This window comes from Falco rusticolus, chromosome 8, assembly GCF_015220075.1.
Source record: "Falco rusticolus isolate bFalRus1 chromosome 8, bFalRus1.pri, whole genome shotgun sequence".
NCBI lineage: Eukaryota > Metazoa > Chordata > Aves > Falconiformes > Falconidae > Falco > Falco rusticolus.
Genome location: NC_051194.1, coordinates 45,143,007 through 45,165,887, shown reverse-complemented (window position 1 = coordinate 45,165,887; position 22,881 = coordinate 45,143,007). Strand labels below are relative to the sequence as shown.

At 39.2% G+C, this 22,881-nt stretch overlaps 2 protein-coding genes across 7 annotated transcripts in view; one reads left to right on the top strand and one right to left on the bottom strand.

The window, feature by feature from the left end:
- Positions 1–6,500, top strand: part of LOC119152137 (neurabin-1-like) — a 43,218-nt gene extending 36,718 nt beyond the window's left edge. For 5 of the 6 annotated variants that reach the window (XM_037396947.1, XM_037396946.1, XM_037396951.1 and 2 more), the window contains 2 exons: positions 3,448–3,636; positions 4,979–5,594. In XM_037396947.1, coding sequence (XP_037252844.1) covers positions 3,448–3,636; positions 4,979–5,146 — 357 coding nt within the window. In that variant the 3' untranslated portion in view covers positions 5,147–5,594. Of the gene's footprint in view, positions 1–3,447; positions 3,637–4,978 lie in introns of all 6 variants that reach the window. The other variant, XM_037396945.1, reaches the window with a different exon arrangement.
- A 2,405-nt stretch (positions 6,501–8,905) lies between these two features.
- Positions 8,906–22,076, bottom strand: PDK1 (pyruvate dehydrogenase kinase 1). Its single transcript, XM_037396953.1, has 11 exons — positions 21,834–22,076; positions 18,446–18,587; positions 16,905–16,976; positions 16,096–16,280; positions 15,726–15,815; positions 15,355–15,432; positions 13,264–13,340; positions 12,467–12,565; positions 11,441–11,551; positions 10,188–10,301; positions 8,906–10,068 (listed from the first exon to the last, which is right to left on the bottom strand). Exons 1-11 carry the CDS (start codon positions 21,949–21,951, stop codon positions 9,928–9,930), a joined length of 1,227 nt encoding a protein of 408 aa, XP_037252850.1. The 5' UTR covers positions 21,952–22,076; the 3' UTR covers positions 8,906–9,927.
- Between the last annotated feature and the right edge of the window lie 805 nt (positions 22,077–22,881).

Below are 22,881 nucleotides of genomic sequence, written 5' to 3'. Positions count from 1 at the left end.
CTTTGGCTAGTTCAGGTGAGCTGCCCTGGCTCTGCTCCCTCCCAGCTCCCTGTGCACCTGCTCGCTGGCAGAGCACGGGGAAATGAAAGTCCTTGACTTAGAGCAAGCACTACTTAGCAGCAACTAAAACATCAGTGTGTTACCAACATCATTCTCATACTAAATCCAAAACACAGCACTGCTCCAGCTACTAGGAAGAAGATTAACTATTCCAGCTGAAACCAGTTAAAAGGTGTTTTGTACCTTTTCAGTAATTATATTGATTACCAGGGTTTGTTCTGAGAATGATAAATAAGTTCTGAGTTGGTTTCTCTTTTGGAAAGCAGTATGTGTGAAGAAAAATAGGTAGTTCTGTTCTTGGGGGGCTTTAATTAGTAGTACAATACATCATGGTTTAGGAAAAAATCAGTAACCGATCTTTTAGAACAATTTTGGATATTTCGAATCCTTAACTTAAGCCCTTCACAAGTAGAATTTATGCCTGGTGATTGTTGTTCAGATGGTTTCATAAATATCCAGTAGGAATCATGCTAGCCAGTATAACAACCCCTGCTTTCAGAGGAATGGGCTACTGCATGCTGCCCAACGAATCCTGGAATTGTTAGTAGACAGGAGATGGAAATACTTTGAAATCTACATGACAGCAGCACTGCAGAATCTGCCTCTGCTGTGCAGGTACTCACAGGCAGTTTGGAGAAGTGACTGCATGGTGAGAGTCAGGTTGTTTAGCACCCAGCTAGTTACAGCAAGCTAGCTGATAATTCCTCCTACCCTTCTAATGTTTTTAATCTCTTAAATGCTATAATGGCACTTGGGTTTGTATTTTTTATCTTTAGAGCTTTCAGTATTTCTGTACTTGCCTTCTGAATCATCTGCATTTTTGCGCAGCAGCACATGGTTTTCTTGTGCTTCCATACCTTATAGTTTTAGTTCTGCTTTCTGAATTTACAGCTGATCTAGTGTGTGTGTGGCGGCTGCTTTGGGGACTATAACTGTGATGTAAAAGTCTGGGACAGACCTTCTGCTTCTGGAAGGACAGTAAACAACTGGGGGGAAAAATGATGTAGAGGTGTTACTTAATGATTCATAAGCATTGCTCAAAAATCAGTGTTCTTCATCTTATTCCTCTCTACTTTTCACTTTCCTATTCATTTTCTGAAAAAATAGTCACAGATGTGCTTTTCTCTTTTGCAGTAGTGAAAAAATCAAATTATACAGGATTAAATATCTTCCTGTTTACTTTCACTTCTGTGAGATGATGTCTTAAGTGTTCTAACACAGATTCAGGTTTTGGTACAACTTGTTCTGTTTTAGGGTTGTGTCTTTACTGAATGAAGTAGGAGGAGTTTGTTAGCAACTGATGATGCTGAAAACCTAGATTGGAATTAGTAGCTCAGTCTGGAAGACTCCTCCATGGGACAGTCTGTTAGCTGCTCTAATCTGTGCTGCTTGGAGGAACTTGTGGAGAGAGCCCCTGAGATTCGGTTGGGGGACTGCATTCCCCTGGAGAAATGAATGAATCTGGGCTTCAGTTTGACAGGAGTACACTTTCTTCAAGTACTTACACTCTGAAATTACAGAAGCAAAGGTTTTTCATGGCTGGCACAGATTAAATAAAACTAGTGAGTGTGTTCCAACTGGAATAAAACATTTTACATGTTTCTCAGTGTGAAGGAGATACAGGTAGATAGAAATACACACACACCCTTAAAGGATAAAAGCAGATAATCTATTAAAAGTGGCAATATCTATGTTAGTATTTAGACTGAGATACAGGTCAAATTTGAAACGTATAGTGTTTCCCCTTTTTTGTGTATTTTTCATAAACACTTGCTAATATGAGACAAAATAAAAAGTTATCTATATTTTTTGTATTACAGTTTTAGGTTGAGGAGTACTGTTGTCTAAAATGATTTCAAATAAACATTTTGAATTTCCTTTAATAATTTATGCAGTGAATCTTCTTTCCTTAACAAAGCATCTCAAGCTTGATAGCTTGGATAGAAAACTCATTGTGCCCCAGTTGTCTTGATACAGATGCTGTATAGAACACTCCAAGCAAAACCACTTCTAGAGCCCTGTGCTGCTGTTTTATGAAAATTGCTGTTCTTTTGCATGTCAGGAAAGTGGATGTGTTCACACTTGATACATCTATATTAGCATTTTAATTTGGATTAGTAGTTTATTGTTGAAGTAAATCTCCCGATTGTCCCCACTTGCCTTACTTTATCTTGGAAATGAAATCAGATCTGCTCCAACAGTGTTCCTGGTGCATTCCAGCTGCTAGTGGCTGTTGAGTCTGTGTGACCAGACTAGAGCTATTTGGAAATGAAAATCCTTTGAAATGCTTCTAGTACCTCAGCACAAACTGTTCTGCTCTACAAACTTGTTCCTATGTATCTGCACTACCTCCTAATGTAACTACTGCCCTTTGTTTCACAGACCAGGTAAAGCAAAACTGTCTCTAATGACATGTAGTCCTCTGATATATTGGAAATTTAAAATTGTATTTGTTTCACCTTAGACATGTTCCATGTTGTGCTTTCAGATCCAGTTTACTGTATGGTCGGATCGTGTGGCAGGGCTTACTATCACTTGCAATTGCCAGAATTGTTTTGTTACATTCAAACAACTCTCCCAAATTTTCCATCAAGGGAGCTGGATTTTGTGAGATCACTGCAGTTGGGAGTTGTAGTTGTACACCTGGAACTTAACAGGGTCATGTCTCAAATCAATCACTAGAAGGATGCTTATTTCCACATTTTCCGTTTACAAATGGCATGTGTAAGGCTCCCTGGAAAATGTGGGTGTACTGTCTGCATAGTGGAAGCTGCCTAGTGGAGCAGTCTGCAAGTCTAATGCAGCCCGTACTCGATGATGAGCTAGTGAGAGATCATTTTGGGTAGTTAATAAAACTTCAGGTAGCTCTGACATTCCTGATTCAAGTATTGCACTAGAGTTTCTTCTGTACAGACAGTGAGCTCTGTTTTATGTAGCTTTTCTTTTGTGATGAAGTAATAGAGTGCTTCAGGACAAACAGCAGTACCTTTTTCCCCTCAGAAGCCAAGTGAAATTGGAGCAGGGAACTTAAAAAGCTCTGTGAGCTGGCAAAGTGTATTTTCACTCAGTGAAAGGCTGCAAGCTTTTATGCTTCCTTAACCAACTAACTGAGGAATTCATTGTTAGGATACATCAAATTTAAGCCAGTGCTTTGCTATAGAATTTCTTAGAGAAAACCATTTATGTTCTCCGTTTCTGACTTTGTTTTGAATGTTGTAGTGTCTTTTTGTTTATAGGAAACTCCTAGGCAAAGTAACTATAAACGGTGATTTCAAGAACTTAAGTTCTTTTGGGGCTAGAGTATGTTTAAAAATGCATTTTGTTAATCAAACTCATTTGGCAACTGGAATTCAACATTACTTACAGTGACTTTTCTCAATTGGTTAGGCATTAGATGATGAACTTACAACAACAGGAAAGCAAAATCAATGGCACAGCAGACCTATTTCTGAATGGACCACCCAGCAAGTGTGCCACTGGTTAATGGGAATGAACATGGAGCAGTATATCGCAGAGTTCACAGCTATGAACATAGATGGACAGCAGTTAATGCAGCTCGACAGTGAGAAGTTAAAGGTATGTGAATAGCCCAGGGTAATTTGTAACTGTATAAATGTCACTGCTTATTCAGACATATTTTTAATGTACAAAGTCTATTTTCCTGTTTTCGTGGCTTTTTAAGGTATGGAGTTTTGCTTCTGAAACACTTGGAGACTGTACAGTTAAATGAGAATTTAGTAACTGATTGCACAATTAAAGACCAGTCATTTTTAATCAGAAAAATACCAAGTATTTCTTCCTTGTTTGCATCTTGAGGAAATGAAAGTAAACATAATTCCTCAAAGGATCTTGATATGTCTATCATCAATCTCAGCCTAAGGTCATATCAAAATAAGGTCCAGCCAATTCAGATGCATGGAACTGCAGGATCATGTTATAGAATCGGTTTCTTCCACATCCCCTCTTCGAATGGGAAGGCTAAAATCCTGTTTGACCTTCTAAATGTTTTGGGTTTTACTTCTGAGCCTTTTCTTGCCATTTGACCTCTGGAACCTCTATGGTATGGATCCTTTAGAGTTCTTGTAAACTTCTGAGTCTTTCTTTCTCAGATTATCAGACTGCATTTTGGACAGGCAAGGTGTGTGACCAAAGTGAGGCTCACTAGGCTATTCGGGCATAAGGCAAATTATTCTTAATGATCCATAGTAGGACCTGTGTGTTTTAGGGAGGGGAAAAAAAAGGTGTCTAACTTCAGTCTCAAAAATATACCTGCATTTTAGAACAGGCATGCAACACTGCATGTCCTGTATTTTTTTTAAAAATAAGTATTTCCTTGGACACAGAGGAAGTACCTGTTACTGGTCTGTTAAATGACTGCCTCTATTTGGAGAACTTTGGATGTTGATGCTGGAAGTTTCATTAATGCCTAAAGCCATTCGGAGTTCCATAGTGTACGCCTGTAACTTGGAATCGGGTACTGCCACCTGCTGATCAAAATCAAACTGTACTGTTTGCTTACTGAATACACTTTTTAATAATGCATTTAATAATTTAAAATCCTTCATGTTAAGAATTTAAGAGTAGTTACTGAACATAAAGTCCTCTTGTATAAAAAGAGCTAGAATAATATTTTGAGACTATTATTTATGCTGGTTTTTGGAAATTCTCAGGCGACTACGTGTTTGTAAAATGCAACAAGAAGCTGTTACAATCAAACAAGAGTAGTTCCTTGTTTCCTTACTTACCTTATTATCCAGATTATCATTTACAGTGCTCTTGAGGACTTGGGTCCTTATTTTTCAGATAAACAGGCTATTTTGCAGCAAAATTAATAACACGTTCTTAAGCTGTTCTGAACTGACAGTGCTGTTGATAAAATTAATGAATTGGTTTTCTCTCCCTGCCCCCCCCTCCCCAGGCTTTGGGAGTTTCCAGTCAAAATGACCGATCAACAATAAAGAAAAAAATCAAGGATATTAGAAAAACACAAGAAAAACTGGAAAAGCAGAAGGAAAAGGTTCAAAAGAAGGAGAGAGAAGTTCGCAAGACTGGCAGAGTGGTAGCCACTCTTGAATCAAGCTGCTAAAATGACCCTGTTTTATGTTAGTGCTTCATCTTGAGGAAGTTCATCAGACTTGTATATAACTGTACAATTGAGGGAGGAGGGAAAGTGCAACAGTTTAACATGGTAGGTGGTTTTTTTACTTTTTAATTATGGGCCCTCCCCATTACAACTCAATACAATGAAATTGTTTTCAGTATTTTAATTCCTAGTTGACTCTGCCTGTATTAAAATAGACAATAACTTAACTTCCTGTCTTAAGTAATATTTGTGCTTCTAAAACCTCATATGCCCTTTTCATTGAAATTGATGTTTGTGAAAAGTAGAATACGGTATTTAAAATTCATTCCAATATTAGTCAACTAGCATTTGGTAAGAGTTGCATCTGATAGAGGGACAATAGAAAAATCCTGCCAACAAATTCAGTCTGTGACAGTCTTTATCTGTTGCCACTAAAGATGTATAGTAAAAATTAAGTTTAAGAAAATGGTAATGTCAAATTAATTTAAAAAGAAAGCATGTATTTCAAATTTATGGATTATTTTGTTTAAATTCTTGTATTTCTGGGATTTTCATTCAAAGTTCACTGTTTTTGAACTCTGTGTTAATTGTTTTTGAATTCTATGTGTTGCAATTTACTGAGAAAGTAACAAGAAATATTAAGTAGTTTTCACAAACTACATATACTAGGCATAACAAGTTTTCTGTACACTACCCGTATGGTGTTGGGACAAGGTTTAAACCTATAAATAAGATCTTTTTTAACCTATTTTTCCTAAATAATACATAGTTTTATAGATTTATGCTATGAGTAAGATCAATTTGCAATACATGTATTTCTCTTTTCTACCTGCTACAAGATTTTTGCGGACCAAATTTATATATTTGCTAATTTTAAACTATACTGTTTTTCAAACTTAAAATTATGAGGGAAGAATTGCAGGAAAAATTAATCACTGAAGCACTGGGTTTCTGCATTGTATTTAAATGTTCAATTGTAATTGTAGACTACAGATTATTTCTCTTTAAAGGAGGATTTGATTCTCAGAATAGTTTAGAACATGAATTGGTGTTTTGTATATTTACATACTATTTTCTAGAGATACTACAACAGCACTTCCTTTAATTAGATTATTCCAGAAACATAGACTAGTTTAAATATCAATTCCACCATAGAATGGACTAGAACAAAACTTACATAATTGCTTTGTGGACCAAGTTCTCCTTTAAATCTATGGGCTGTTTTTCATTTTAATTAAATGAATGAACTTCACTGTTGGTGTTTCACAGTTATTACCTTTTTGTATAAATGTCTTATGAATTTCAGCAAAAGAACCGTGTGGAAATGCTTCTGCACATTGTGCATTTCCAAAATAAAGTTTGAAAATCTTGGTAATAATTACTTCTAAAGAGAGGTTCAATTTTCAGGTTTGTGCATTAAGAAACAGTTCTTTGGTCACGATTTAACTTATTTACTTTGTTTCCAGTAGCTTTGAGTTTGTACTCCAAACTTACAGACTTTAGGGCAGCATTCCTCTCTGACTTAGAGAGGGTAATCAGAAGTACGGAATAATCAGATGCTTAGGATCACAAAACAAAAACGACCCTTGGATTAATTCAGTCACGTAAGTTTATTTCTTAGTAAGTGCTTTCAGCTAGAACAGAGAGCATTGAGATAATCATGCATTACCTCTTTCCTTTAAACCTACTGAACTGAATGCTGCACTCTGTGATGGAGGAGTTTGTTTCTCAGGAAGGAGACTAGTGGAAATAATGGCTTTGCAGGTTTGCCTGTGTGCAGAGCTGTTGTAGTTAAACAGGGACCACAACAGGGATGATAAACTCACCTGGCACCTGAGCATAAGAACATTGATTATCACAGACAACAGCATTTAATATCTGTGAGATGCTAAATAAGAAGGCTGGGCCCGCAGAACTAGCTTAGTACTAAGCCACAAAAACACCCCACTGGAAGTTTTAATTTTTAAAACAGTTTTAATGAATAAATGTAGTGATTCTTTCAAAAAATTAAGTTAACACAAACCAAGATCAATTTTACAGTGCAAGACTGAGCTCATTTGTATACAAGACTATTAATCTCAGCGTTTGGATAGCTGAGTTAACATACTGATTTTCTACATTGATTCATTTCAACTTAAACCAGTGTGCTAGCAGTGACTTCAGTACAGTAATGAAAATATTAAACACAAAAATTATCTTCTGAGCTTCTATTTAAATCAAAAGTAATCAAAGATCAAACTTGTAAGTAGGGTTAAACATTGTAAACCAAAATATCATTTTGCACAAAAAACATTTGTGTTTTCACCACAAGCATTTGGAGTGGTGGGTGAGGAGATAGATACAAATACAGTTACACAGCAAGCTGTTCTGATAATCCGAATTCGGTCAGTAGCTAGCTGAGAATATGAAGGAGGTTTTATTTCAATAATACCATATGAAAGACTGCAATAGACTTTTCTAGAAAAGTTAGCTTTTTTCTTCAGAATAATCTCTTGTAGCTCTCAGATTTACTAAAATCGGTTCAATTAAGTTGTTAAAACATTTAAACTTTGTGTAAAAGCTAGGATGTTCAGCTTCAGAGCTGAGTTTTTAAAATCCCTTGCTGTAACTTTCAGCTTTAGTTTAGCAAAAGCACTAGCTGCAAGCATTCCCTCTAACTGTTGTACAGGCGCCGTTTTACAGGATGTGGAATTTCTCACATCCTCTTGGAGGGCTGAAGAAGAGAACAGCTGCAGCTTCTCCTCATGTGTAGCCATGCCCATTGAAACATACGCCAGTCACCACCTCGCATCCTTATAAAGAACTAAAATGGTGGCCGCTCAAAGTGCCCACAGGCTTGAGTGGAGCAGGTAACGGTACTGTTCTGGTGGTGACAGAAGTAGAATAATCCTCCCTCAGAGGGTCAGTTTAACTGTGTATATAGTCAATTCTGTAAATCACTCCTGTTAAAGTGACTGATGTTAGCTTGTACCAGGGTATAAAACCATTTTATTGTTTTGCAGACCTAGGCTAGGGAGGTAGCAGGTGGTAATCTTTCACCTGGCTCAGTTACAACTAGAATAGCATGACTTCAATTTCTAACCTACCACCTGTTCCCTTCACTTGTATCTCACCTTCTGCTCTGAGCAGAACTCGTAAACTAGCAAAATTAAGGCTTATTCTTTCTGAGAGGGATTATGTGTGTCTGCTGCAAAATAAAGATCACAGGATTACATGCAATGAATTGACTAAGAGAAAAGGATTAGTTCTCAGTGTCTTTAACTGCATCACTTCTAAAATGTTCAGGAGTGACAGGGATCAAGGTGCAATGTAGATGTGTATTATTTGAACAAAGATGGCACAATAGGTATTAAAGGAAGTTGAATCTTTTATTTAAAGGACTTTGTACCTGAAATGCAATACTCATTCCCCTCTCTATCTTCCCCAGTGTGTTCTGACAGTTTGCCTTTGATAAACACATTCTGCTTGCCTTATTTATGCTATAGTGCAGGGGTCCTCAAACTTCTTAACCAGGGGGCCTGCGCGCGGATGCAGTGGCAGGCAGTCATCTGCGGCTGCTTGGTTTTCCCCCCAACCCCCGGCGGGGGGGGTGGGGGGTTCTGTAAATACCGGGGGCCGGACTGAGGACCCTGGGGGGCTGTATCCAGCCCGCAGGCCATAGTTTGAGGACCCCTGCTATACTGTGACTTGCAGTTACTACATAAACGAGGCACATCGCAAATACAAAGGTATTTTCAAAACCTGCTAATTCCACTTTTTTTAAAATACTCCTGAGAAGATAACTATTGTTTAAGTAATAGAAATGCCCCATTAAAGGCAAGCATTAAAAATCTGTTTATTAAAATAGTTTCCATTTACAGCTGCAATCTGACATACCCGAGTCTGAGATCTTACTAGGGCTAGACACTGATACTGCATTTTGGCATGGCATTACCTACAGAATTATAAGCAAATGCAAGACAGCGTATCTTTACTGTACATAAGCCAACACTATCTGCTAATTCACAATGATCACGGTAAGGTAAGTTTTTCACATGTATTAAATATTCACATTACAACCAAAGAAATATGACTGATACCACATACCTGAGATACATTATACCAGTGGTAGCAGCTAGAATTGGTTTTTTTAATCCCTACAGACTGAAGTGTGATTTCTACAGCTGCAAAAAACCTTGATGTAGACAAGATGTATAGGCAACCTCTGTAACTTTGCAACATTAGACTTCAGCATGCTTAAGATAAAAGAAAGTGTCATACAGGTGCAAAGGTATAGCAGTGAGGTCCTCAGTATTTCTTACGTGAGTTTTTTTGTTAATCTGTAATATTGTATAATGGAAATAATGCTCTGGTGAGCTTTTTCAATAGTTGTTTCATTAAAACAATTTTGTAATTATATGAATTAATACATTTCTCACTAGATGTGATACAGATTGCATTAATCCCTATAAAACCTGAAGTTACTGCTCCTTTGACTTACCTACTGAAAGTAGTCATAAATAGAAAGTGGAACAAATTGTGACCTTCTCACTTAAAATCTAAAAGTATGTACAGGTTTGGGGGTTTTCTTGGGTTTGGGTTTGTTTGAGGTTTTTTGTTTGTTTGGGGAGGTGGGGGTGGTGGTGGGTTTTTTTAATTCCAGAAAAGAGTAACTACATTACAAACCTTCTGTTACTCCACTTAAAATTACTTTCACATATCAAATGTAGCCCAGCATCTTGGTGTAAACCAGGTCTTTTAAATTCCTTTTACAGACACCTACTTGTGAACTGTTGAGGGAAAAACTATGTACTGCGAAAAGTGGTCATGTCCTTTGGCTCACTGCTTGGCACGCACCAATCATCTGCTTCATGGTTTGCTTTATAATGTTTCCAGGCTGCTTTGTTATATACAGGGAGTCTTTCAATTGATTCCGTTGATAAGGCCTGTTAGGTAGAGAAGACTGTAGCTGATGATTCTCTTTAATCAAAGTTAAAGAGAACAATGAGTTCCATTAGCAGATCAGAGCTGCTGCTAACTTTAAAATGGTAGTGTTACATCATACCTTTATGTAAATAACTGCATCTGTACCATAGCCTTCTAAGGAATACAGTTTCAGGTCTCCTTGGAAGTACTGTGCATACAGACGTGATATGGGTAAGCCATAACCAAATCCAGCCTAATCCAAGAGAAAAAGTGTATTTTCATTAATTGCATCAATCAGTGGTATTTTCTGTTTTAACCCAACAGGTAAATAGACAAACTAAGCATGATGTTTGACAGTAAGAGGAGTTCAAATATTAACTATTATGCCTCCCCCCCTCCCCGAACTAATATACACCCCAAAACCAGAAGAATGCATGGATAATTGTGATTATGAGAAAACTTTCATTCCTTTGTCAGACAGGGCTGCTAGATAACGCTTCTTGTATTATGGTAGCTTTTTTCAAGAAGAGATGACACCATTAGAGAAAACTGTACTGAATCTGTCGCCTCATGGAGCTGCTCATCTTAAGAACACGGAGTACTTAAGTCAGATACATTTCATCATCGATATATACAAAAAAGGTCCAAGCAGCAATGCCGGTGAATTCATAGCTTATACTAAAATTCTGTCAAGCCCTGTCTGTAGTAGCAGGACATAGCCCTGAAGCGTAAGTATAAATTTTTTATCTACTGAATTTCAGACAATCTTGAACATACAGAATACATCTCTGTAATGATCTAGTGTTGTTGCACAGTCATCTAGATGCACTTTAAAAACACATCTTAAATGATGCAGTGTGAGACAATAAATTCAAGAAAGCTGTTCAGAGCTTCTTACTGAGACCTAAAGCTTTTAATTATTTTGCATCTGTTAAGTTCACACAAGACCAAAGTAGATTCTTCATATGCCCTGTCACATCTAAGTACCTTCGTCCTTGCTGGGGGATGATACCACTGACTATACAGTATAAATGAAACTACGGACTTGATCCAAAATCATTGCTATAATTATTTTTCCCTTCATTCAGTGGCCACACAATTCACTCCTGTCCTTACTGCAGTAAATGCAGCATAGCTAAGTTTTCTGCTTGAGGTAACTGATCTTTGTATTTGGTAGAGAAAACCAGAATCCTGAGTAAGTTTAAATAATTTTCAGTATTTTAGGATTTTATGCAATTTTGCGGTTATTTTCAGAAAAATAATTAAGCTGTAACATTCAAATAGTGATACTCATTGCATCTATAAAATCAGTACTTCATAGCTTTAGCTAGATGGTTTCTTTTGTGACAATGTAATGTATTCAAGATGACAAGGTATAGAAGATTTGCATACCAAAGGTGTAGCTCGTGACGTCTCAACACGTGGACGTGGTGCTGTTGAATACATGTAGTTGAACAATCTGTCAATTTTTCTCATAGGAACACCTCCACCACGATCACTCATCTGGAACAAGAAGGAGCATGTAGCATTATGTCCCTGAATGCATTTTTATAAAACACAGCTTCTCTCAAACAATGATCCAGAGAAAGTTCAGGTAAAACATAATATAAAGTTTTCCCTGTTAAATTATGGGTTTTCTTAAGTTTTCATCTCAGCTACAGCAGTGACCAGAGAGAGGATGAATCCTTCCCTTTCATCCCTTATCCAAACCATTTAAATAAAATACTACCATAAGCAGCATTCATAATCTCATGGAAGCAAGAAAATTCTACTCAAATTATGCATTGTTCTTATCTTGTTCATAACTCAATTTTGTCTGATGTCAGTATATATACCTTTTAGCAAATGTCAGGTTCTGTCTGGTTTTATCTTTATTCCTGAAGAATACTGCCAGTTAAATACTACTTATTAAAATCTATTACTGAAGGAGTAACTCAGAAGAGTTCTTTTACTGCAGTTTAGGTATAGCTATGAAAAAGCCAGTGCTTTTCTGGTCTTTGAAAAGAAGAAATTACTCTGCCAACTGTACTTCAGGGAGGTTTGAATTGCATGGAATATACAGTGTTTATTTTGCTTTTTCCGGCTGTTTCACACTTGTATAGCTCTATCATTGTCACTTAGAAAATGCTGGTATCACAATGATGTAAAGATGCTACTTCATGTTTAGTTATGGCTGCTTATAAACTAGACATAGAATTCTACTGCAGAGCCTGCAGCGTGACTGCGCAAACCTGTTCGTGAATTTCCTGGTGACACAGTATGAGAAATTCCATAATGGTCCTGTTACTTACATACTACAGCATAACAGACAATCTATTGTTGGAATGAGACCACCAACTGAAGTTAGTAATATGCTACCTATAACAGAGGGAAAAAAACCTAATCAAAATAATTCAAAACGATAAAAAAAGTGGGTACCTTCACAGTTAAATCCTCATTTCCCAATGTGACGTGTACATGAATTGGAGGATAAATGCATCGATCAGCATTATGTTCCATGGTGGCTCTCATTGCATTCTGCAATTTTCAAGTACAACTTAAACCCTGTTCTTACCACTTTGTATATTACCTTAAAACATTCAACTTAGGAAAGTTGTTTTTAGCACATATTTCAGAATCAGGACATATATAGTTTTAGAACAGTTTTCTAAAACATTTCTGCTTTATTCAGTATAAGTATATTGTTTATTAGAGTACACAGACTTCAAACATTTAATTTTTTTAGAACAAATATCTGAATATTTTAATGTACAGTTTTATTTGTAGAATTCTTTATAATGCATAGTACATGCAACATGACACAAAGGTCAAGAGAAGTCTAGGACCGAACTGCTTGAGGAGAGTTCTATAGGACCTGTTACACAGTATACCAGATTTGAAGAAGTCCTAACGTATGTCTTATTCTCACTTGCTTTATTAATTAATGTCTTTACACTTTTTTTAAGACTTTCTAGCAGTCTACTCCAAAGGTGTTGGATGTATTCAGTGTCTAGGTAAAGGAGATACATCTTCTGAAGCTGTTCATTTTCTATGCAGTTAACTGTTTGTCTAAACAGTACAATTTAGGTACCTTCCTGCAATCAAATAGCAAGGGCTTTGCACTTGCAAATACACACTGCTATCTAGAATTGGTTCAAGAAGTCAAGCAAATACAAACAATTACAAACACTAAACAAAGATGTATAAAAGAATTGTGTAATGGTAAGTGCACAGACCTTGAAAAGTTCAAAAACCATGTGATAGAGGTGTGATGGCACATACACCACTTGCATGGGCTGTCCTGGTGATTTAGCTGGAGGAAAGACAGTCTAAATAAATAAAAGAGCAAACTCGGTATCTTTTATTCATTCCTGCAGTAGTTTAAAATGTTTATTTGCATTGTTGAGATGATTTACAAGAGAAGGAAAATTTGAACAGAAGTATTTTGAAAAGTTGTATGTTAGAAGTGATTCTCAAAATTTTCAAATGTGCTTGCTGCTTTAGAACTTAAAGCCCCCTGTGGCACCACTGATTAAGACATATAATAGTTGCTTTCTAATACCTATGAGGAAGTTATAATGAAGACAGTCAGGCTCTTCAGATGGTAAGAGAACAAGAAATAGTGAGTGTAAGATGAAATAACAGATTCAGACTGGATATAGAGAAAAACTTTCTCACCATGTCAGTTAAACATTGAAACAGGTTACCCAGAGATGTTACATAGTCACCATCCTTACAGGATTTGTAAGACCAAACTGGATAAAACTCTGAGCAACCTGATCTGACCTCGCAGCTGTCCCTGCTTTGAGCCAGTCAGGCTAGAAACCTCCTGAGGTTTGTCCCAACCTGAATTTCTTTTATCTATAATGCACAAAATAGTAACTACAGCACAGCCTATTCTTGGATCCACTTAGAAATCAGCTGCTTTCTAACAAGAAACTAACAAAAACTATATAGACAATTCTGTCTATAAAACTGGTACAGTTTTCAAACTTCTTTAAAGAACAAATTCTAGAAAATGTATCACAGGAACATGTTCATTATATCAAAAAATAAGGAAAGGTCACTTAGAAAATTCTGCTAGTTCTTAATATGGTTTAATAATTTCTCACCAAAATGTTAGTGACCAGTGCTTTATGAACATAAGTGTTGAAGACTGATGATGCCAAAAGATCTAGAACAAATTATGTACCCAGCAAAAATAAAAAGGAGGTGGGGGGTGGAAACTGCACTTTCAAAATATGTCAGGTTCCTGTCCTCAAGTTAACAGTCTCCCTCCACACCTCTACTCCATAATTCCATGCCTGAGGTTTAAATAATGGTCTCCATTCTCAGCTGCAGGCAAGGAATGTGTATTTGGCCTGGGTCAGGTTTAATTCACCTTCGCAATTCACTGAGCAAAAGGTCACTCCTCCTGTAAAAACTGCGCTATTTGTTCTGGCTTCTGGAACACATACACTATTAAGCGACCCTTCAGTACAGAGAATCAGTTAGCATGACCAACAGTTTCCTAACAAATGTTTTTAGTATCAGGCTCTAAAGATGGAGAGAGGTAAACCCTTTAACCTAGATACAGAATGACAGGTTTCATAGAATAGGGAGAAAAGATCTGGAATGTGTAGTCAAGTCAGACTTTCTTTGCTTTCAGCTACATAGGCCAAGTTACCATGGTTGTACTTTGGCTTTCGCAACTACCTGTAGAAACAATTTTGAGCACTTGTTTTTGTAGGTCTGTCCGAATTTGATGTTTAGTGTCTGGAAAAGTGCTCTAGTGAGCAGTGTCAGAAAGGCTTTTCAGCATTCAGCAGGACTATGAGGACAGTCACTGAGTTCACAGTAACACAGGTGTAAACTGTCGAATTTTCAAGCCAATGGGTTCAAATAATTTGTACCATGACTTGAGCATACTCTATCTAATTACAACTACAAGAACATGATAGCTGAATAAGCAAGAGAAATTGGAATGGAATGTTTAGTATAAATCTTGGTGACACAAGAAGGGCAGAGAGGGTGACATGCAACAGACTGTAGGGTGAAGACGTTCAAGAAGCCTTAGGGAGGAAAGGTGGCTGCTAAAATCTGTTACATCAAGAGCTGTAGTGTCAATAACTTTTCTACTGATTTCAGTTTTGTAATTAAAGGGAGGAACAGGGAAAGTCTTCTGCCAGATTTTAAAAAAACCCAATCACCACCCCGACACTATTTATGACAGTAGATATAGATAACATATAAACGACACAAAAGGTAAAAGGAGAACATTTCACCACCAGCTACTTTAGAAGAAGCCCTCACTACATTCAAGAGTGCCTCATCCCATATTCACTTACCGTTCATCTCTTGAAGGATTAGTTCTGGAGAGCTCACATAATATAAATCACAGAGTCTCTTGGCACTTTCATAGCCATCTATAATAACAACACAGAAAGTTACATTTCCAACTCTACCTTTTTCTTTTTGTCAAAATGTAAAGGAGAAATAAAAAAAATGGAAAACATGCTGCACTGTCAGGGACTTTGTATTTTCTTAGAAAAACCAGGTTAATACGGAAAAGTGACAAAACTGTGTTACACTTTAAATGAAACTTCTGCTCCAGACAGGAAAGAACTAAACAGTGTATGAATATCAAAGTGTGTATCGGCTCTCAGTATAGACATCCATGTAAGTTTTCAGGATTCTTGTTCCTAGCTGCTGAATTTACCTCTAATAACTTCAACAACGCTGCAGCTAGGATCGATGCTTCCAATGTGTTTTGGATGAGCTGGATTAATTTTCCCACCAAAGAGTAAAGCTGCCAAAAAATAAAGTATTATTTAATACCCAATATATTTTTAGTTTGTCTTCAGTTTTCCTAAATAGAAATTTATAGGCAATCTATTAATTCCAATCTTCACTGGAAAGCCTACTATTAATAAATACTTTAATTATGTATTAATGAGTTTATAAAATAGCAAGACAAATAGTGTACTCCTGAGAAGCATATAAGTACATATTAAGCCCTTAAAAATGAAAGGAAAATATATTGACATAGTACAGGTATCATTTCCCCTCCTTTCAACAATGGCACTTACAGTGTTGATTAAGGAGCATTCTAATTGAAATGCGACTCATGTAGAAACGGTCTAAAAAATACTGCACATTCTGTGAGGTCACTGGATCGATGCCAAAGCTTTCCTTGTACTCTATTACTCCTTGAGCCATCGTAGGAATCACATCATTGTGTCGATTACGGATTTTTATCACAGTATCTGTAAAACTGAAATTAATACATTGTTTAATGTTTCACTTTTAAGTGAATTTAATACTCTGGCAAACAGTATTCACCTACAAAAATTAAGACCATTACATATAGCAATATAACAGGTCTGCCTACAGCATTAAGAAGACAGGTCAGTCTTTACAGTGTATTTCAAGTGACTAGCATTGAAACAGTATTCAACCATTACTGGTTATTTATAAAATTATTAATTTATGTATTATCTTGGTTACTGCCAAGGAAAAGAGAAAACTGTCAACCATTTTCATGGAGATCATCCCATGCCTGTCAAACGGCAGCAATGGTCAGCCAACAATGACTAAACTTACTCTACAGGTGAAAAGTTACATACATCAGTTCCAGCATTTTAAGTAAGGCATTTGTAAACATTTGATCAAGTCTAACGTATTCATAGCTTCTTCAGCGTAACAAAAAAAGCCCTGATCAGTATGATATGGCATAGAAGTACTTTGTTTCATGTTTTAATGTACCCTCCTTTTACAGACAGGGGGTAACATTACTGCAGTTCTTATGTAAAGATTGAAAATAGCTGAAATTTTTCTTAAGTTACCACTTTCTTGCCAGTCCTACATAATATTAACATATGTGACAGAAAATCCTTACCTATGAATAGCCCCTGAATCTTCCGAGCTTTTGTCTTTAAAGTCAAGGATCTCCTGAAGACTTTGGACATACCTTTAAATGAAAGAAACATGACATAGACCAATTCCAGTATGCCTACCTAGATCCCCTTTGCTTAGCAATTTATGCTTTTCCAAGATGGCTTGTTTCCAAATCATTGTATATGATATATACCATTGACCTATTCTCTGTGAATTTTGTTAGATCCTTTTGAATCTATTCATGATTTTTCTTCCAATATTTCCAGAGCACTGAATTCTACAATTTAATTAGAATGCATAAAAGATCTTCATTGTGTTTTAAACCCAGTAGGTGATCACTTATTTGCAGCCCCAGCAAGTTCCTGTTATTAGAAAATCTTCCCAGCTTGTTCATGATTTGAGTATTTCTGCCACTTCTTTCCTGAGATGTGTAGTTTCCAAGCTGAAGAATTCTATTTGGTTTCTCCTCACGTAGAAATTGTTCCAACCCTCTGATTATCCCTCTTGGTCTTTTCTGTTCAGGATGGAGTGACTAAAACTGCATGCATTTTAGAGGAATAATGGGCAAACACAGTGCCACAATTATTTTCCTCCCCACTTGTTACTTAGCTTGTAATGCTATTTGCCTTCTTGCCCATCAACTGACATATTCAGAAAAATATCCCCAGTAGCGTCAATTTTTTTTCCATTGTAAGCAAACAAGCATACAGGGAGAGGAGGTCCCTCTCTGTGCTCTACTTTCCATTTGTCCAAGTGGAATTCATTTCCCATTTGATCAATGTCATTTAGTACCATGAGAATTTAAGCGTTCTCATTTCATCAAGAGCCTTCATCTTCATTGATAGCTCCTTTTATATTCAGTCATCTAATCAATCCCACTTCTTCACTGGCAGATTTTCTGTTCTCTTAACTTTAAAAGCCTTTCTAAATAGCCATGTGCCTTTACCAGTTGCCAGGCAATCTCTGGTTTGCTTTTATTTTACAAAAGTTTATGCTTATGTGTTAAGTTCCTTATTTGAAAACAAATTTTACTTTTCAAAGGATGCCTTCTTTTAATTCTAATAGCCTCCTATTATTTCTGTTTACATATTTTGGCTTTGGGAGCTTCCTATTGCTCTTTCTTCATATTTTCTATACCTTTACTCTCAGTCTGCAATAACCTGTCTTTTAGATGGCTTCTACTACCTTTTGTAAACATTTTGTGCATTAGCTTGCCTCTGTTGGTTTCTTCAGCTAGCTTCTTCATTTTAGTAAGTCCCCCATTCAGCATTGTTCTGGTGGATTTTTGTTTGGTGGATTATCTGCAATACTTAATGATTTGTAATTCCCTTGTGGGTTCTCTACTTGCTTTTATAGGGTTTCTTCCAACTCTGTAAATTTAGTTTCTGATTTATGTCACATTGAAGTATTTACTTAGTCTAAATAAGTGATGTTCGTGTTACAAACACATGAAATTTTCTTTCTCTACAAAAGGATTTGTTCCTCCAACCTGTGTGTATGCAGAAGGCCACTCTTAAAGGCATGAAATGACACTGTTCTCACCAGCTCTGCACCAGCTGAACTGAAGGTGTTCTTAGGAGGTTGTCTGGAAGCAGACTTATTTCCTTCATTATGTTTGCCAATCTGACAGGCAACTCTTGTCGCAGAAACATAAATGAAGTCTTCTCACAAGCGTTTTCAGATCCTAAGACCAAAATAAATTTATGACACCATCAGAATAAAGTCAGTACTTATGGTAGAGAACTACAAGAACTCTTACGTTGTTGCATAAGAGGTCTGCAGTTTGGTTTTTCAAGTTGACTAGGCCAGTCTGGTAAGCATGTTTCCTTCACGGTAGCAGCCCATTTATATTTCAAAATGTAAACACCTATTGAAACCTGCCAGCCCTATTGGAATAACAAGAATCTTCAATATATAAACTACTTACAGACCCATACTATTCAACTTTAAATATTGTTTCTATCCATGTAAATTATTAATTTTATTTGCAGCAAACACTGACTCTAACTAGCACTGATCAAACAGTATGTCATTCTAAGCATGTCAGAGATGCAAATGAAACCAATACAGGAAACTATTTATGGGAGGGATGCTTGAGAAAGTATCATGGTCCCATATACCTTGCTTTATCACTGATGTTCCTGAACTACCATATTGGTGTGAACTACCATATTGAACATAACTCATATTGGAATACATTCAGAAAATAAATTCTGTAATATTTATCTCACTTTCAGGTGCATCTGTTGTAGTTTAAATTCACTGTCTTACAAGAAAAGAAGACAGACGAATGAATTCACATGAACACTGAAAGATAAAATAGGACAACTACTCTGCTTAGTCATTATGGCAGTAGTTCTCCCATACATTTACCTTTTTAATTTTTTACATTTTTAAAAGCTAGAAGCTAAGTTACTGCACCTGTTGATAACTGACCTGTCCTGTCATGTGTGGGTGGCAATTAAATGTGGTTATTAAGATCAAGACCTAAATTTTGTCCCACAACGCTTGTTTTACTAGGCAAGAAGGGAGAGTGCAGAGTGGGGAAGAGGCTAAGAAATCCTCTACCTAATTCTCAGCCAGACTTCTTTCTAGACTTCAAGAGTGTCATGCAAACAGCATCTGAACTTACTATCCTGCTCATCTGCTGCAGTGAAGTACATACCTCAGGCTAACTCCTAAAAATTAACTCTGGTGTTTCTGCTCAGTTCACTCCTTCCATTTGGCAGGAGGAGTTGTGGAAGATGGAAGAATGGGACATGAGAAAAGACGAAGCCGGGAGTATCTTAAACTAAAAACCTTGACCAAATTGAAATCGAGTAGCTTAGTTTAATGCATCCAGACTGAGATACATCATAAACTACACTGATGAGAGAATGTCAGTTAACTTAATAAAAAAGTTAATAGCTTAGAAGAAATTCCTCCCCAGTGACACTTATACGCATTGTCTACATATGACCTCTGCCCAGAAACCTTGCATTCTTCTCCCTAGTGAGACTGCATTTCAGGCATGACTGTTACTGGCCTTGCCCTTTTCTCAAGTAAAATTCCATGAACAAGTCTGGTTGAAGGCATTAGAATGTAAAGACAATCTTCAAATGCCTCATATACTCCATGAATGACATTCTACAAATTAGTTTTCTATCTGGAGGCCGTATCTTTGCAATCTTGGGTCAAATATGGAAGACAGCTTAGGGTAAGCAAGCCTTCAGTGAAATGGGCAAATGACTTTGTTTCCCTGTGCAACTGTGAACGGGTAAGATTCCTGCAGAAAATACTGTGCACTTTTAATCCAAGGTATGAGTGATGTATATGACCCAGACCTAAATTTGCTTATGGAATATTTTATTTGCCAAGTAGAAACCTGGATGAACTAGAAGTAGACTACTTTTTTTTTTTTTTAAAGTCAGCATTACCAGATTTTATGATTTCCTATTCCGCTGCTCTCACTCTAGCAAAAGGAGCCAAAAAAATCCCCAATGAAAACACCATCAGATTATAAGCAGCTACAGAATGTCCTACAAATACTGTCTTCGTCTTGCACTCTGCTCTTTTCTTGCCTTTGTCATTAGTTTTTACTGTTATTAAATCCTTCAGCAAAAGAGAGAAGAAAGTATTTTAAGCAAAAGTTTACAAGATTTTCTTTACCTTATGTTCAGGTACTAACAGCAAAAAAGTGGCCTAACTTTTGACATGAGGAAATACCGTGCCTTGAAAATAAACACTGATTTGAAGGTAAGCATTATTTTATATGTATTTTAGTGATAAAATACAGGTCAAAGTGAACTCTGAATTGCACGATTGTTTGCTTTAAAGTATGGGAGCAACAAAATATATGGTGGGGTTGCTGTACAAATCTGGAGTTTTAAATAGTGAATGTGTTTCATTGCAGTGTATGAAACATTGAAGAGATGGATGAAGTAACAGCGGAGAGTTAAGAGAAACTTGTCAGTGTAAGTCCTCCTACTTACACAAAGTCCAGGGTTCTAGAATTAGCCCTCAGATATGTTTTACTTAGAAAACCATAAAAAGCAATGCAACTAGTTAAATGTTTATCTACAACATTTACGTAAACATTTATGCACGTGAGAGTGCCTTGGGTACTGAAACAGAATGTGTTACACCATGGCTCCATCCCCAAGCTTTGAGAAGGTTTCTCGATGTGACTTACAAGACCGTTCTCTGCATAGTCTTTGCTTTGAAGCAGAACAATTCCTGTGATCCCTTTTGTTTCCGAGCAGCCAGCCAAACCTCGGAGCCTTACGGAGTGGTTTTAGTGCAGACTGTAAGACTGGGATACTATTACCGATTTACTCATTTTCGAGGCTGGATTCCCAGAGCTCCGGGGTGGCTCTTGGTGTCTGCGTCCCGCTCCTTCTCTCACACGTCTAAACCCGCAACGTTTGGGTATGGTGTTTGTGTAGGGCACAGACACCTGGCAGAGGAGGGGCAGCGACTGTGTCCCAGCGGCTGGGCACCAGCCGAGGTTGATCGTTCCTGGGGTTCGGTACAGCTTCAAGGGCTGCCTGCTACCAGCTTGCAAAAGGCGTTAACAAGTGTCACCTGTCTGAGTCACTCCTCTAACATTACCAATCGTCAGAACTGGCCCCACCTTTTCCCCGACACTGCAGGTTTTGCAAAATCCAAACTACTTTTGCCATCCCAGAAAACGGGAGTTTTCAGCTGAATTTCAACCTTGCCACAGTTCCAGCTCTCCGGGGAAGGAGCTAACTGGGCTCCTTACTCCCGGAAGGAAGCAGAGCCTTGTTCTGCCAAGGAGGACAGCGCCAAGAAGCGGTAAGCAACAGCAGGGGACCGCGGCGGTAACGGGGGGGGGGGGGGGGGGGGCGGGGGCGCTGTGACCGCGGCGGAGCCGCCCCTGCTCCGCTCCTGCGGGCACCGGCGGGGGCACTGCCCGGCGGGGACTCACCGAAGTCCAGGAACTGCTTCATGGAGAGCGGCGAGGGAGAGAAGCGCGAGTAGAAGTCCACCTGCTGCGGGATGCTGCCCGGGGAGGCGCCGCGCAGCAGGGCGCGCAGCAGCCTCATGGCGCGGCTCTCGTCCCCGCTCGCCTCACCTCAGCGCGGCGCGGCCCGGCCCGGCCGCCATTTCCCGCCACGCCAGCGGTCGCGGCCCCAGCGCAGCCCGCGGCCTCCTCCGCCGCGCGGCCGGGGGGCGGGGCCCGACGGGGCGGGTGTCTCCTGCCGGCCCGGCCCCACGCAGCGGCGGGGCGGGGGAGAGGGCGGCGACGGCGGGCAGGGTCGCAGCGCTGCGGGCGGCCGCTCCGCTGTCCCGGGGCCTGGGCGCTGCCCTGGAAGAAGGCGGCGGAGGGGCCTAGCCTCGGACAGGTACGGTGGTGCTGCTGGCGGGGCCGGGGCGGGAAACCGTGAGGCGGGCGGAAACCGTGAGGGGGCCGGAGGTGGCGGCCGGTGGGTGTGAGGAGGTGGCGGCTGGGGCCGCGAGCGCCCTTGCGGCGGGTGCGATCCCGCAGCAAGGCCGACAGGTGCCCACGCGTGGGTGCCGGCGCTCCGCCGCGGGAGGGGTGCCCGGGAGGTTGCTCGTTCGGTGGGCAGCGCTCGGCAAGGGAGGGCGGGCGGCGCCCTGCTCAGCCGTGCCGCCGCTTCCCCTCGCCGGGGGCCGGGGCGGGGGCCGGGCCAGGCGGGCGAGGGGCGCTTTCATGGCTGCGGACACTCGGCTCCCGGCCTCGGTAGCCGGCGGGGCCAGAACCCCGTGAAAGCCGCCGGCGGCCGGCGTGAGGGCAGGCCCGGCTGAGGGCGGTAAGCCGTTACCGCACAGCCGTGCGCCTCGGGTCCGCTCGGGGCCGGGGGCGCTGTGCCGCCCTGCGCCGGGCTGCAGCGCGCCAGCGAGCGACACCGGGCCGGGGCCGGGGTGCAAGGTTTGTTTCAGTTGTCGGAAAAAAGAGAAAAAATACAGAGGAACAAATAGGGCTTCTCTCTTTGGAGATATACTCCCGACCA

Bases quoted from the DNA above. Each gene is read 5' to 3' on its own strand.
- PDK1 (XM_037396953.1), bottom strand. From the start codon at position 21,951: ATGAGGCTGCTGCGCGCCCTGCTGCGCGGCGCCTCCCCGGGCAGCATC. The intron at 16,281-16,904 runs GTAAGGATTTTC...TATTAATTTCAG, and splicing joins GATTCAGGGGCTATTCATAG to TTTTACAGATACTGTGATAA. The intron at 10,302-11,440 runs GTATGCAAATCT...CTCTTGGATTAG, and splicing joins CGTCACGAGCTACACCTTTG to GCTGGATTTGGTTATGGCTT.